The sequence below is a fragment of the Capra hircus genome, chromosome 11, assembly GCF_001704415.2.
Source record: "Capra hircus breed San Clemente chromosome 11, ASM170441v1, whole genome shotgun sequence".
Taxonomy (NCBI): domain Eukaryota; kingdom Metazoa; phylum Chordata; class Mammalia; order Artiodactyla; family Bovidae; genus Capra; species Capra hircus.
This window is the reverse complement of record NC_030818.1, coordinates 82,542,322-82,558,433: the sequence shown is the minus strand read 5'-3', so window position 1 is coordinate 82,558,433 and position 16,112 is coordinate 82,542,322. Positions and strand designations below refer to the sequence as shown.

General features: G+C 38.4%; 1 protein-coding gene across 3 annotated transcripts in view; it reads right to left on the bottom strand.

The window, feature by feature from the left end:
* NBAS (neuroblastoma amplified sequence) overlaps positions 1–16,112 on the bottom strand; it is a 335,385-nt gene that overhangs the window by 251,646 nt on the left and 67,627 nt on the right. For all 3 annotated transcript variants that reach the window (XM_018055620.1, XM_018055621.1, XM_018055622.1), the window contains exon 12: positions 9,706–9,834. In XM_018055620.1, coding sequence (XP_017911109.1) covers positions 9,706–9,834 — 129 coding nt within the window. The remainder of the gene's footprint in view (positions 1–9,705; positions 9,835–16,112) is intronic.

Below are 16,112 nucleotides of genomic sequence, written 5' to 3'. Positions count from 1 at the left end.
TTTCAATTATAATAATGTTCCCAAGACTGACCTAAGATGTCACATTCATTCCTTTTATATGGTTGCATAATATTCTATCACAAGTATATACCACGATCTGTTTGTTCATCCTTCTATTAACAGAGATTAGGCTTATTTCCAGCTTGTGGCTGCTGTGAACATGTATGCAAATGTACTGTGTCTGAGAACCGGTTTTAAATTCTTTGGGGTATATATCTAACTGTATCTTTATCTTAGGAGTACATAGCAATTCAGTCTACATGTCTGAACTAAGCATTCAACTTTACAATATGTGGGAATTTGATAGAATTATCTGCACAGTATATTTAAGAAAGAAGAGCAAACAAAATCCCAAACTTAACTCTGCCTCAGGCAGAGGTGACCTGCCAGACCATTATCCTGATGGCTTGTCGCTCACCACTTTCTAAGCTGACATTCGCACTGCTCCCCTCGTACTATTCAAACTGGCCCAAACTTACCACCCTAGAACCCCAAGGACTTTACCTGTGAGAACCATGGTCTGGCTCTGCTTTACAGCATCTGACACAAACTCTGGAGGCTGTTGCTTTGAGGATAGGATCACCAAGCTCCCAAGACCTCTACAAACTACAGAGTTGGCATTCACTCCCAGTACTTTGTTGATACACTCTAAGAAATGACCTCCATATCACTCTTCCCTGTAGGACATGCTACCAAATGTCTGAAAACAGCCTAGGAGGATGCCCCAAGAATACAGTTATAGATTTTGTACAGAAAGGCTATTATGGCTAATGCATTAGGCTTAAATCTGTCTTCTCAGATTTAAGGATTTTATTTGTTGACTTCTTTTTTAATGGCTTGAAGCTAAACATAACAAAGACCCTGTCATCAATAGCATGAAAGTAACCTTTAAATGCTTATTCATTCCACAAACATTTATCAGTATTTAACACGCCAAGCCCTCTGTTAGATCTCAGGAAAGAAATGTGTGTTCAGTGTCTCTTCTCAAAGAACTGACAGTCTAGTGAAGCTGTGAAAACAGCTGTGGATAAGATCCCGATTAATCACAAGAACTATCATCTTCCCACTTATCCCTCACTGAGTCATCCCCTTCACAAAATTACTCCAGCACCTACTACGTGTCAAAGAGAAAATAAAATCAAATGGAAATGGTAAGTCTTGTGTCTACTACATCTAAGGAAGCACAAATAAGCAAGTAATAAAACTTCTTCAGAGAAAAATTAAGGCCAAAAATGAGACATAAATATATAAACATAACATACGGGAAATGTTGGAAATGAAAATCACTTTGGCAATTTTACTATATATTCCAAACATGAACAAAACTTAATACAGATTTCTAGCCAGATGGATTTTCATATTGACAATGAAAGCCAAAGTATTTAATCAACTGAAAACTGGATGGAAGTAAATCAGAATAGACACTTCCAAACTATCTTTAATCATTAGATTTTACAGAGAAAACACTCATTCAGACAAATCATAGTATTATGAAAACTAATAAAGTACTATATTGCTTGAAGAAAGGCCCAGACAAGCTGAATTCACAATTTGGTAAAAAGACTTTAAGTCCATATCAGGCAACAGAAACATTAATTTTTTTCTCAGGCCAACATTCAAGGTAAAGCTGAGAGCTGACTATATACTACATGGGATTCCCAGGTGGTGCTAGAGGTAAAGAACCTGCCTGCCAATGCAAGAGAAATAGGAGACTCAATCCCTGAGTCAGGAAGATCCCCTGAAGGAGGGTGTAGTAACCCCCTTTAGTATTCTTGCCTGGAGAATCTCACATGGATAGAAGAGCCAGGCGGGCTACAGTCCACGGAGTCTCAAAGAGTGAGAATCAAACATGACTGAAGCAACTTAGCACGCACATACTCTCTCTATAGAAAATTCTGAAAGAGATGGGAATACCAGACCACCTGACCTGCCTCTTGAGAAACCTATATGCAGGTCAGGAAGCAACAGTTAGAACTGGACATGAACAACAGACTGACCCCAATAGTAAAAGGAGTATGTCGAGGCTGTATATTGTCACCCTGCCTATTTAACTTCTACGCAAGAGAAGACTCTACACATGGACATTACTAGATGGTCAACACCGAAATCAGACTGATTATATTCTCTGCAGCCAAAGATGGAGAAGCTCTACACAGTCAACAAAAACAAGACCAGGAGCTGACTGTGGCTCAGATCATGAACTCCTTATTACCAAATTCAGACTGAAATTGAAGAAAGCAGGGAAAACCACTAGACCATTTATGTATGACCTAAATCAAATCCCTTATGATTATACAGCGGAAGTGAGAAATAGATTTAAGGGCCTAGATCTGATAGATAGAGTGCCTGATGAACTATGGAATGAAGTTAGTGACACTGTACAGGATACAGGGATCAAGACCATCCCCATGGAAAAGAAATGCAAAACAGCAAAATGGCTGTCTGGGGAAGCCTTACAAATAGCTGTGAAAACAAGAGAAGCGAAAAGCCAAGGAGAAAAGGAAAGATATAAGCATCTGAATGCAGAGTTCCAAAGAATAGCAAGAAGAGATAAGAAAGCCTTCTTCAGTGATCAATGCAAAGAAATAGAGGAAAACAACAGAATGGGAAAGACTAGAGATCTCTTCAAGAAAATTAGAGATCCCAAGGGAACATTTCATGCAAAGATGGGCTCGATAAAGGACAGAAATGGTATGGACCTAACAGAAGCAGAAGATATTAAGAAGAGATGGCAAGAATACACAGAACTAGACAAAAAGGATCTTCACGACCTGGATAATCACAATGGTGTGATCACTCATCTAGAGCCAGACATCTTGGAATGTGAAGTCAAGTGGACTTTAGAAAGCATCACTATGAACAAAGTTAGTGGAGGTGATGGAATTCCAGTAGAGCTATTTCAAATCCTGAAAGATGATGCTGTGAAAGTGCTGCACTCACTTTGCCAGCAAATTTGGAAAACTCAGCAGTGGCCACAGGACTGGAAAACGGCAGTTTTCATTCCAATCCCAAAGAAAGGAAAAGCCAAAGAATGCTCAAACTACCACACAATTGCACTCATCTCAAACGCTAGTGAAGTAATGCTCAAAATTCTCGAAGCTAGGCTTCAGCAATACGTGAACCGTGAACTCCCTGATATTCAAGCTGGATTTAGAAAAGGCAGAGGAACCAGAGATCAAATTGCCAACATCCGCTGGATCATGGAAAAAGCAAGAGAGTTCCAAAAAAACATCTATTTCTGCTTTATTGACTATGCCAAAGCCTTTGACTGTGTGGATCACAAGAAACTGTGGAAAATTCTGAAAGAGATGGGAATACCAGACCACCTAACCTGCCTCTTGAGAAATCTGTATGCAGGTCAGGAAGCAACAGTTAGAACTGGACATGGAACAACAGACTGGTTCCAAATAGGAAAAGGAGTACGTCAAGGCTGTATATTGTCACCCTGCTTATTTAACTTCTATGCAGAGTACATCATGAGAAACGCTGGACTGGAAAAAACACAAGCTGGAATCAAGATTGCCGGGAGAAATATCAATAACCTAAGATATGCAGATGATACCACCCTTATGGAAGAAAGTGAAGAGGAACTAAAAAGCCTCTTAATGAAAGGAAAAGAGGAGAGTGAAAAAGTTGGCTTAAAGCTCAACATTCAGAAAACAAAGATCATGGCATCTGGTCCCATCACTCCATGGGACGTAGATGGAGAAACAGTGGAAACAGTGTCAGACTTTATTTTGGGGGGCTCCAAAATCACTGCAGAGGTGATTGCAGCCATGAAATTAAAAGATGCTTACTCCTTGGAAGAAAGGTTATGACCAACCTAGACAGCATATTCAAAAGCAGAGACATTACTTTGCTGACTAAGGTCCGTCTAGTCAAGGCTATGGTTTTTCCAGTAGTCATGTATGGATGTGAGAGTTGGACTGTGAAGAAGGCTGAGCACTGAAGAATTGATACTTTTGAACTGTGGTATTGGAGAAGACCCTTGAGAGTCCCTTGGGCTGCAAGGAGATCCAACCAGTCTATTCTGAAGGAGATCAACCCTGGGATTTCTTTGGAAGGAATGATGCTAAAGCTGAAGCTCCAGTACTCTGGCCGTCTCATGCAAAGAGTTGACTCATTGGAAAAGACTGTTATGCTGGGAGGGATTGGGGGCAGGAGGAAAAGGTGACGACGGAGGATGAGATGGCTGTATGGCATCACCAACTCGATGGACGTGATTTGAGTGAACTCCGGGAGATGGTGATGGACAGGGAGGCCTGGCACGCTGCAGTTCATGGGGTCGCAAAGAGTCGGACATGACTGAGCGACTGAACTGAACTGATGTGGACCATTTTTAAAGTCTTCATTGAACTTGTTACAATACTGCTTCTATTTTATGTTTTGGTTTCTTGGCTGTGAGGCATGTGGGATCTTAGCTCCCCAACCAGAGAATTGACTCCACACCCTCTATATTAGAAGGTGAAGTCTTAAGTCCCTATATACTATATACACTATTTAGTATATAAGGTCTTATATACTATAGTATATGTTGGCCACCTGATACAAAGAAATGACTCATTGGAAAAGACCCTGATGCTGGGAAAGATTGAAGCCAGGAGTAGAAGGAGACGACAGAGGATGAGATCGTTGGATGGCATCACCGACTCGTCGGCCATGAGTTTGAGTAAGCTCCAGGAGCTGGTGATGGACAGGGAAGCCTGGCATGCTGCAGTCCATGGGGTCGCAAAGAGTCGGACATGACTGAGTGCCTAAACTGAACTAATACATATATAAGTGTATATATAGTACATATATAAGTATATAGTACTTGTAAGTATATATACTTTGTATACTGTAGGTAAACAGTATACTATAGTCTTATACTTTAGTATAAGTCCCCATATACTATATACACTAAGTCTCCATACATTATAGGCACCATTTTAAACTAATTGGCTGTCCATTTGTTTCCTAGAGAAGCCACAAAGAAATCCAAAGCCTGCCCTAACCTGGCCCAAGGCCACTAGACTATTGCTGGACAAATGAAAAAAGAGCAGCTATTGGAAGTATTTTTCAGTTGTTTAAGGGTTTTTCAATATTTTCAGCCAGGGATGAATATACAAAATGACACCACATATTTGGTAAGTGACTACGAAAAAGTCAAAGAGTGAAAGTATTAGTCGCTCAGTCATGGCCAACTCTTTGTGACTGCATGGACTGTAGCCTGCCAGGCTCTTCAATCTATAGAATTCCCCAGGCAAGAACACTGGAATGGGTAGCCATTCCTTTCTCCAGGGGATCTTCCCAGCCCAGGGACTGAACCTGGGTGTCCTACCTTGCAGGCTGATTCTTTACTGTCTGAGGCACCAGAGAAGTAACACTATACCTTTTGCTTAGTATTTTCACATTCCCAGTTATCTCTACATAATGAAGCACACAGCTCCAGGTGCCATTCATGTAAACCACATGGGTTGTCTCTCCTTGTTTCCCATTAACATCTTAGCTAGTACCCAACGTCCCCACTCAAAGTCAGCATTTCCACATGTAAATACTGTAAGAAGAGTCTCTGGGGGGTGGCAGGGGGCAGGCTTGACCTATGAAGTCAGAGGACCTGAGTCAAAATGGAACATTGATTCTAACATTTAGCAATCTAAATTAACTTTCTTCAGCACTATTCCCATCTCTTAAAATGAAGTAAAAGCATGTTCTGATTAATAAGATTGTGAAGTAAACAAAAGAAATAAAATTGCTATTGACAACCAAGCTTTACTATACCAGCACCATTTACTCCCAACAATCCCCCCCGCAACACCACCAACAGAAGCAAAATACTAACACATTATTTTCTTAATTTGCTAATAATTTCCCTTTCAAGACTATGAATGTCTTAAGGGCAAAGGACTGTGATTTATTACATTTTCTACTCTAGGACTCAGTACAGATTCAAATACTTGAACTTTATTATTTTATGATAATATTATAGGCAATAACTACTCTATATAGCACTGTTACATTCAAGTTTTGTTACATTTACTCGACTGCACTATTTGACATTTTTTTACTTAAGCATAGCTTATGTACAGTATTACATTAAGTTACAGGTGTACAACACTGATTCAAAAATTTTATGGGTTAGACTCCATTTATAGTTATCATAAAATACTGGCTATATTTCCTGTGCTGTACAATATATTCTTGCAGTTTATTTTAAACATAAAAAGTTTGTACCCCTTAATCCCCTACCCATATCTTACTGCTCCCCTCTTCCCTCTCTCCACTGGTAACCACTAGCTTGTTCTCTGTTATCTGACTAGTACACTAGATTTCAGTGACTCTCTCCAGACATTCAAGTCCAAATCTAAACTGTCCAATACCCAATGCGATTAATCCCCCGAATACAGGTGAAAGACTCAAACACGGTATGATTGTTCAAACTCCTTTTGTTGAACAGTTAACACCCTCACCTCATGTCACCACATCAGAAGTACTGTAGATATCCATCATAAAGTTAAGGGTTTATCAGCGAGAGGCTTTCTCAATTACTTATTCTAGTATCTGGTACACACTAACCATTAACAGCTCTAGAGTTCAACATATCTCAGAGGGCTGAAGAAATCTGTATTAAGTGCACTGAGAAAAAGAATTTGTCTCTCTTCTTTTAAAGATCAAATAAAATAAAGCTTGATAAAAAGCTTAACCAATAGGGTTTTCCCCACCTTTTTAAAAATATATTTATTTTCTCACATGGTCACGGAAAGAGCATAGACATCAGAGCCAAAGGGCCATGAAACCAAACCTCAGGTCTACTGCCTACTTGCTGAAAAACCCTAAGGCAAAGCAAGTGCTCAGTAAATAGAGGTTATTATTTAATATATATAATTAGAGTTAATTTTATAAAAGCTACAAGACTATTACATACCTGCACCTCAATCCTACTGAGTTTTGTAAACCTGATACATTTATTTCAGAATGCTCTGTAAAAATGCTGAAGCCTCCTACAACTTGTTTATTGATGGAATGAAGTTTCAGAAAGTAAAACAGAAAACGGTTAGATAAAAATAGGGAGCAGGAGAGGAGGGTTCAGGGAGCAGGTGTAAACAGCATAATGACCAGACAAGAAAAGATGACAGGTAAATGGAGGAGCCGGTACAGTATTCCAACCATAACCTCAGAATTGATACAGTTAAATGCCCTCCCTGTTCTCAACTTTGCACAGAAATTTATTGTGAAGCTAGCACTGGCAGGGGTCTCAGAGGGCAGATTCAGTTCTGTTCAGCTAGAGTCTTTCCAGGTGCTGAGCAGCAGCAGTCAAGGGAGGCGCTGGCAGCCCCCAGCCTGCGAGGGGCAGCACCCTGGAATGGCACCAAAAGTAGGATCAGCTCCAAGGACATCACTAAGCCACGGACCCCTCAGCAAAGGACCCCACTACTTGAAAATGTCCCTGGTGATGACAACTAGGGTCCATGGTTTTCAGTTCTGTGAGTCCTAAATCCTCTTTCTTCCAGTTTACTCAGGCATTCAAAGGAAGTAATTTATACCAAGCAAATAAAAAGAAACTGATACATAAGACCCCAAAATGTGTAAATTATAATAAAAGGTACAACTAGCCAGGAGCTGTATCATCATGCCGTCTTGTCTACAGGCTGTATGAGGAGCACTGAATCAGAGCTACAGGGGTGAGGTGGAAACTCAGAGGTACGACACAAACACCGGGCTTCAGCAATTCCTGACGAACTGCCTTCTAAACTCTCGGGGTATTTCTGTTCAAAAGACTCTCCCTAAGACAACACCATAGGCGAATTCCTGGCCTGAACTCACCCCTCCCGTGGATCCCTGTGGCCATTTCTCAAGTCCCTTCGTTTCTTTTCACATTACTTTTCTGATGACCTATTCCAAACCACTGAGATATTTAAATTTACTCACTCCTGAGTTAAGATTCTTAAACAATTTTTGTGTTTTTAAGAGAATCATTATTAAAAGTTAATGAATAACATTCATGAGCTGAAGTATAATAAATTATAATGAAATTGATTGGCAAATAAGGATTAAAATGTCTAGCCAGTTAAAAATTCAAATGTGTGCCAATAAAGACTACAACAGATGCAACTGATCTTTGTGAGCAAAAAAAGTATCCAGAATTTTTTTTAAAAAGAGCATACTAATGAGTTTTTTTAAATAGTGCTTATTCAATATGTATGACATTCCAAGATACTCAAAAGATTAAATATGAAGTGTGCTTCAGAACTCAATCAATGCTTCTATTATAAACGACTTTAATAATCAGTGTTCACCTTTAAAGAAAAAGTTTGCCCAAATGTAAAATTTCCCACATAAAATAGAACATCAGGGTCTATTCCAATAATGAAAGGTAAATATTTCATCACTGTACACTGATAACCATGAAAAATGCATGGTACCTTCTGGATCAATTATCTGATGAGCCCAGCTGAACATATTAAACAAAGTTTTAGGAGCTGATCCACTTCACTTCTAGAGAGAAGATACAAGTCAACTTAGTTCTCATTTCACAAGAGACAGAAAGAATGTCCCTGTATTTGGTTACTGAGTTTGAAAACTGAGGAAGATCTCTTCTATTTAGAGCAAATTTAGATCCAGTGAGTGAGAGTGGCTGAGATGTGGAGATCAAATTAAATTCAACACAAGGAGGAATTAGGAAGGGAAAAAAATCTTCCTAAAATTGTTTCTAAGAGGAAAAAAACAGCAAAAACAAAGTCTGTGAAAGAGTATGAAAATGTAGAGACCCTTTTTCTTTCCCTCTAGTCTGAGAAATACAAAATGCTGTTTGCTCATTAAGAATTCTTTCAATGGTGCATTCTGATGAAATAAAATTCAAAAGAATGCTAATAGAAAGACCCTGATCTGTTCATATCTTTCGGGGAATATATTTCTATCCAGAATCACAAAACTATCACCAAAGCTGATGGCCGGATATTCCTCCCGGAAAGGGGCGTGCAGATACGAGGGAAGGAGAATCAAACACTCACAGGGCTGACATACAAAATGATCCTCAGAGGATTAAACCATTTATAACAAGCTGCATGCACTTGAAAGCATTTTTCTTAAATCTTCATTCTATCACAACACATGGCATTAGACGAGCAGACCTCAACTGCCCATGCTGATTTTAGATTACAATAGGTGTTGATTCTACCTGTTCCTAAACAACTCAATTGTTTACCTCTCAAACCCTGTCATTTCCAGACACTAAAAAGCTGAACAGTTCTATTTTCTCTGTATTTTCTCTAACTGCCTTAGGAGTATAGAGAACTCCCTTCAACCTGAAGGAAGCCCAGGATTACTGGAACTACAAGATCTGGAAAGAAGGGGAACTCTTTTGAAGAAAATGACCTTTTGAGTCTTTGATATTAGCTCACTTTTGCTGAAAAATTAACATCTCCATTCTGTACTTGGGGAACGAGGAGGCAGGGGACATACAGAGTTCAGTGGACAGAGGACACTCAGGATACAGTGTCCCGTTCTGCAGATCAGTATCAGCAAGGAGTGCTGCTCTGTTCCTGATTTGTCCTGCTACTGTGATAATACTTTAAACAAAGGACAGCTTAGGAATGATCAGAATAAATAATAGCTGTGAGCCACATTATAAATAAACGTAAAATATCACAAAAATGAAATCTGTGTTGCCAGTACTCGCCCTCACGCGAGAATCATTCTAGGAATAATCACAATTGAGAGACACACCTGCTCGTGTTGCATCCACTCCCCCTGCTGCTTCAGAGACGGGATGGCCCAGATGCTGAGCTTTCCTGAGAAATGAATGGCTGCAAGGAGGGTCCCATCTGGAGAGAGGCTCATCTTGAAGATCCCATCCTAGACAACAATTATATTACAGTCATGTCAGAGCAAGGGACTTGTAGCCAATAGAAATAACTTCCCGAAATTTATACCGTTCTTCAGGGTTGCCGTGTCGTAAGCGGTCTCGCATAATTAAGGACTAGGACAGCTTCATAACATTATAAAGGTGCTCCAGAAAACAAAACAAGACTCCTGCCCAAAGGTTTTTTATAGTGTTATGATTTACATATAACATAAAATCCAAATAAGTGAGCATTATAAAAACATTCCTTTATATCACACATAGATTACTATGAGTTCTCAGTATCTTATGGGCTGATGTCTTCAAAATTATGCATTTCTTGAATTTCATAATTTTTACAAGATTCTATGTGAACACAATGCCTGAAATATTATACACCGTGGACAAACCACAAATTCATGCTGTGAATGAGAAGCAGAGGAAGAGATGGAGGGGAGAAGCGTTCAAAGGGAATGAAAGATCGACTAGAGGAAAATGCATGCCTTAATTTAAGAAACACATTAGTTGGTTAAGATTTTTCATATCTGCTGGCAAATTATTCGATTTAAGGAATCTAAGTGTTGCCACAAAACAGAGACACTTTGTAATATACTGACCTTAAATGGCCAAACCTGGGCTACACAGAGGAAGACTAGCCTTCCCAGTTCTACTTGTCCACATAATCTCAGTCCTTTCCCACGAGGACACCAGGTTTGCTCAGTTACCACAAGGGAAACCATCCCCAGCAGAGATGTTACCTACTGAACAACTACAACAGAACTGGAAGAACTGAAGAAATACTAACTGAAGACCTATTTCCCATTCAACCATTTATTAAGAACAGGCTCTAAGGCAGTCTCCCCACAAAAAATAAAACAGACCAGAAAATGGCAGTCCACAACCGTATTTCTCCTCACATTTAGAAAAGCTGGCAACACAGGGCCCAAAGGGCATAATCGGCTAGAACTAGGTAGTAGTTACCCTCTTGGAACGGTCATGAGCTTTCCAGCTAGCCAAAACCCCCATTATTTTCTATTATGGCCCCAAGATTAAGGCTGAAAGCTGCAGAACTGAAAAGTAACAATGACTATACAAAAAAAAAAAAACAGAATTTACAACGGACTTGATTCACCATTATTATCTACCTGGCCTCTGCAGACAGAGTTTAAGTGCTGGGGTCTGAAATAACTAGGCACACTGGCCATCAAAACCAAGGAGAGCAATTTCTGGAAGTGAGGGACACTGCTGGATGAGGGAACAGACAAGATTAGCATACTCTAATCTCCTCACTGAAGACTAAAATCACTTTAATGGGATGTAACAGATCCATTCCAGATTGTCATAATGAAATGTAAGAAATTAAAATACAAATGCTTGAGAAGGAGAAGCAAGGCAAGCAAAAGCACATCCAGCAAAAATCTGCATCCAGCACCTCTCGTCCTCTGTGATGGAGATGGAGCAATGAGCAGAAGATGAAAGTGAACGTGAAGTCGCTCAGTCGTGTCCAACTCTCTGCGGCCCCACAGGATTTTCCAGGCAAGAGTACTGGAATGGGTTGCCATTTCCTTGTCTAGGGAATTCCTCCTGATCCAGGGATCAAACCTGGGTCTCCAAAACTGGAGGCAGACTCTTTACCGTCTGAGCCACCAGGGAAGCCCCAACAAGTAGAAGATGAAGGACCTGGCATCTTCCCCTCACAACTCTATGTCAACTAGCTCCGTGGTTCTGCACAAGACGGGCCTCTGAAGCACTGATCTGTGTTAATGAAAAGAACTTTCTACCCATTCTTCAGAGTTTACAGATGAAGAAACTGAAGACCTAAAGTGGGACAACACTTGCCCAAGATCATCATTCTATATAAACAGCAGGACCTGAACCACATGCAACGTCTCCCCTCCAGCTCCACGTGCCCTGACGGCACCACGATCACTGCCCTCACCTAGGCCACGGCCTTTCTAATAGCGACAGGCATGCTCCTCAGTAGAAATTATAATCAAGTATACTTCATTGCTTCAGCACCTGAACAATTAGTCAGGTACTGACTGTGCTCTGTATGGTAACATGCAGGAACTCCATTAAACAACTCCACTAAAAGTGCTTTGAGGGAGAGAGGTGGGAGGGGGGTTCAGGATGGGGAACACATGTACACCCATGGCTGATTCATGACAATGTATGGCAAAAACCACCACAATATTGTAAAGTAATTAGCCTCCAATTAAAATAAGTTAATTAATTTTTAAAAAGTATTTTGAAAGCAAGTAGGAAGTTTATAAAAACACACATACACACACCAAAAAAAAAAAAAAACTAAGCCAAAAAATGTACACTGAACAATGTGAATAACTTAACAGCAGCATTATGACCAGGGAAATAATGAACAAATACGTTAAACATCCTTCTGTTTTCACCCCTCCCTCCCTTCCATCCTTCCTGCACACTTAAGCAATAAATATATTCACTGAAATGTCCCCACTGGCTTTTTTCTCTGGATGCCCTTAGTTTCCTTTGATGCCACGACATCCACACTGCAAAAGTACCACTCCCTTCCATGAGCATTTTGTTGCACTCACACACACAAAAGCTGAAACTGCAGTATAATAAATACCCATGGGCCCAACAACCATCTTAAACAAACATCAATATTTCAAGCTTGTCTCATGTGTCATTCCCCAATCACCACAATGCCACTGGGGACTTCTGTCCCCTGGAGGACTTTAAAGCAAATCTCAGGCATTACACCCATACACATAAAATACACATTAAATGTTTGTTTCTTTCATGTCTCAAGTTATCTGTTTAATTTCCATAAACATGCACAGTAAGAAGACATGTTTATTAGTAGGAACTGAATTGTAGCCCGCCAAAGATAGATAAGTCACCTGTATTACTTAAGAAATACGGTGATTTCCTTCTAAAGTATAAACTCTGCTTTTTATTTGTAGAAAGTTTTCTGAGTGTCTACAGTATGCAGCGTATTTCTGGACCAGAACATAATTTACTATCCTGCCAGTAACTGCAACACAAGATGCAAAGCCACAGTTAGAAAATCCACGCTGAATTCTGCGAGCAGAGTGTGCAGTACTCAGAAACCTGAGCAGAGTCTGCAGTATGCAGAAACCGCAAAGTCTGTTGGTTGGCAAAGAAGAGAATTCAGCAGTGTGTGCCCTGGAAATAGGAGGAAATGGCTTTTCAACCAACTGTACACCACAAAAAAAGTAAACCTCAAACATTCAAACCCTGCCTATTGTATTAAGATTTGTCAGCTTATGCGAACAACAATCTTGTTCTCTTCTCCATCAAAATTAAGTTGTTGTAAAGGCCACAAAATTTAGATGTAACTAATTTTCACTTTGGTTAAAATGTATCTGTGAATTTCTTTCACAGTCCTCAAATATGAATGCCATTTTCATTTTAATCATCAACAGCTGGAATGTTGGTCAATAATATGTAACTTAGCACTTTTATCCAATGTGGTACAAAAAAAAGTCCTAGCCAGAGCAATTAGGCAAGAAAAAGAATTAAAAGGCATACAATTCAGAAAGGAAGAAGTAAAATTGGCTTGGTTTGCAGATCACATGATATTATATATAGAAAAGACTCTATCAAAAACCTATTAGAATAAATAAATTTATAAAATTGCAAGATAAAAAAATCAACATACAATTTCTATACAGTAAGAGCAAACTATCAGTAAGGGAAATTAAGAAAACAATCACATTAACATCAAAACCAGTAAAATATTTAGGAATAAATTTAAACAAGAAAGTGAGAGACATATACACTAAAAGCCATAAAACATTAATGAAAGAACATGAAGAAGGCACAAATTAAAGAAATTCCATGTTCACGGATTGGAAAAATTACTATTGTTAAAATGTCCATACTACCCAAAGCAATCTATAGATTCAATGCAATCTCTGTCAAAATTACAAAGGCATTATTTACAGAGATAGAAAAAATAATCCTGAAATTTGTATGGTACCACAAAATACCCAAGGAGTCAAAATAATCCTGACAAAGAAGAACAAAACTAGAGGCATCATACATCCAGGTTTAAATTACACTGCAAATAGTAATTAAACACATATGAAGCTGACATAAAAACAGATACACAGGGCAATGGAATAGAACAGAGAGGCCAGAACTAAACTCAAGCATATATGGTCCATTAATTTACAACAAAGGAGCCAAGAATACACAATGGGGAAAACAGTCTCATCAATAAATGATACTGGAAAAACTGGACAGCCACATGCAAAAGAATGAAAGCAGATCCCTATTTTATATATAAATTAATATATAAAGAATTCATTATATTAATCTTTATTCTTCAGCATGGAATATTATTCGTCTTTTTTAAAGGAAGGAAATCCTGTCATTTGCAAAAAACATGAATGAGACTAGACTGCATTTTGCTAAGTGAAATAAGCCAGATTAAAAAAAGGCAAACACTATGTTGTATCACTTACACACAGAATCTATAAAGACAATCATAAGTCAAAATCATAAATACAGTGAATAGAAAAAGTATTTGCCTACCAGGGGCTGGGGACTGGAGGAAAGGCAGAAGTTGATAAAGTTGTATAATCTTTCAGTTATAAGATGAATAAAGTCTGAGGACCTAATGTATAACACTGATAGCTACAGGTGATAACACTGTATTGTATAATTGAAATTTGTTGAGGGTAGGATTTAAGTGTAACAGAGACACAAAAAGTAAATATGTGAGGTGATACATGTATTAATTAAGTCAGTGGCAGAAGATCTTCTCACAATGTATATGTACCTGTATCAAATCATCAATTTAACTGTCTTACAATTTCATTTGTCAATTATCTCTCAATAAAGGTGAGGAAAAGAAAAACAGTGACTATCACTTACCACTTGCTTCAGTTTACTCCATGAGGTTTTAACTTCGAAGGTGGTCTAGCAAATTAATTACTTGGTAAGTGATTATCAAGGGGTAGAAGTATCGCAAGAGGATTTACAAGGACATTTCTGCACAGTAAACTGTCTTCGTACATTAATAATTCATTAATGGCCCTTTTAATTAACTTCATTGTCAATTTTCCTATTTACCCCTTCCCATCTTAAACTGCTCCCTAAAATTCTTTAAAAGATATTTTCCTCTTACTTCACTGATTCTCTTGTGTAGCAATGCGATACTAACAAAATGCTACTGAAGTAATGTGAACATTATTTTAACTTCTACTTCTCACTTACATTAAATCATTAGCTCAAATGTCCATTTGATCTTGTGTTAATTAAAAACTAATTAAAGTCTTCTACAACTTGCAGCAATATTTGGAGTAGGAACTGTCTTCTCTCAAACGCTGCAGTAAAACTTTTCAACTGTCCATCCTAAGAGACTTTTTTCAGTGTTAAATATCAGATCTTTGTATGTACACTAAGTTGTCTCACTTTTTTCAGCTGTTTATCATCTATACAGAGCAATCAAAAATAAGTGATTTCCAATTTTATTATACCTTTCACACAGACAAGCTATATTCAAATCAAAGGACTGAATTCTATCACATGCATTCAAAATGTTCTAAATTATTACATATGCTTAAAGAAAAAAAAAAAAACTCAGCTCAATAAAAGGTGAATTTGTAAGCACTGCTCTTCCAACACTCAACATTTATTGAATATTACATATTTAGTAATACATAGTACATGCCAGGCACTGTTTTATACTCTGGGGAACCTGCAGTGAACAAAATAAACATAAATCCCTGCCCTCAAGGAGTTCAGCAGATAGTTGAACCCACTGTAGTTTAGAAGTCTGACTCAAAAAAGTAATGCTCTCATGAACTAATATGGTCACAGAAAGAACAACACAGGCAACACAGTAAATTAGAAAGAATAAAGTACATGGCAGAGGCCAAGGCATTTAGTCTTTCATATACTTCTTCATCTGGAAGTTAAAGACAAACTCCATGAAATGGCCAAAGAGAATGCTAACTGGAAAACTGTAATGCAAGGGAAGGAATATTTTAAAATCAACAAATAAAAAGTATATATTATGGACAAGGATACAAAATTCCCAAGTAAGATAAAATAAGAAGATTCAAAGATATATAATGCTTCCAGGAGACTTCTTTGGGCTATATTCCCAGACCCAAGAGGACTAGGTTCACTCTTGAAATTTTCTTTTAGTTTTCCTTATTGAGACAAGAATGACATACATAGTAAAATACACAAATCTTCAGTGAACAGCTTCATGAATCCTTATTAATGCATCCACCCATATAGTGTATAATTAACAGCAAATTCAGGTGAAAATCTATCA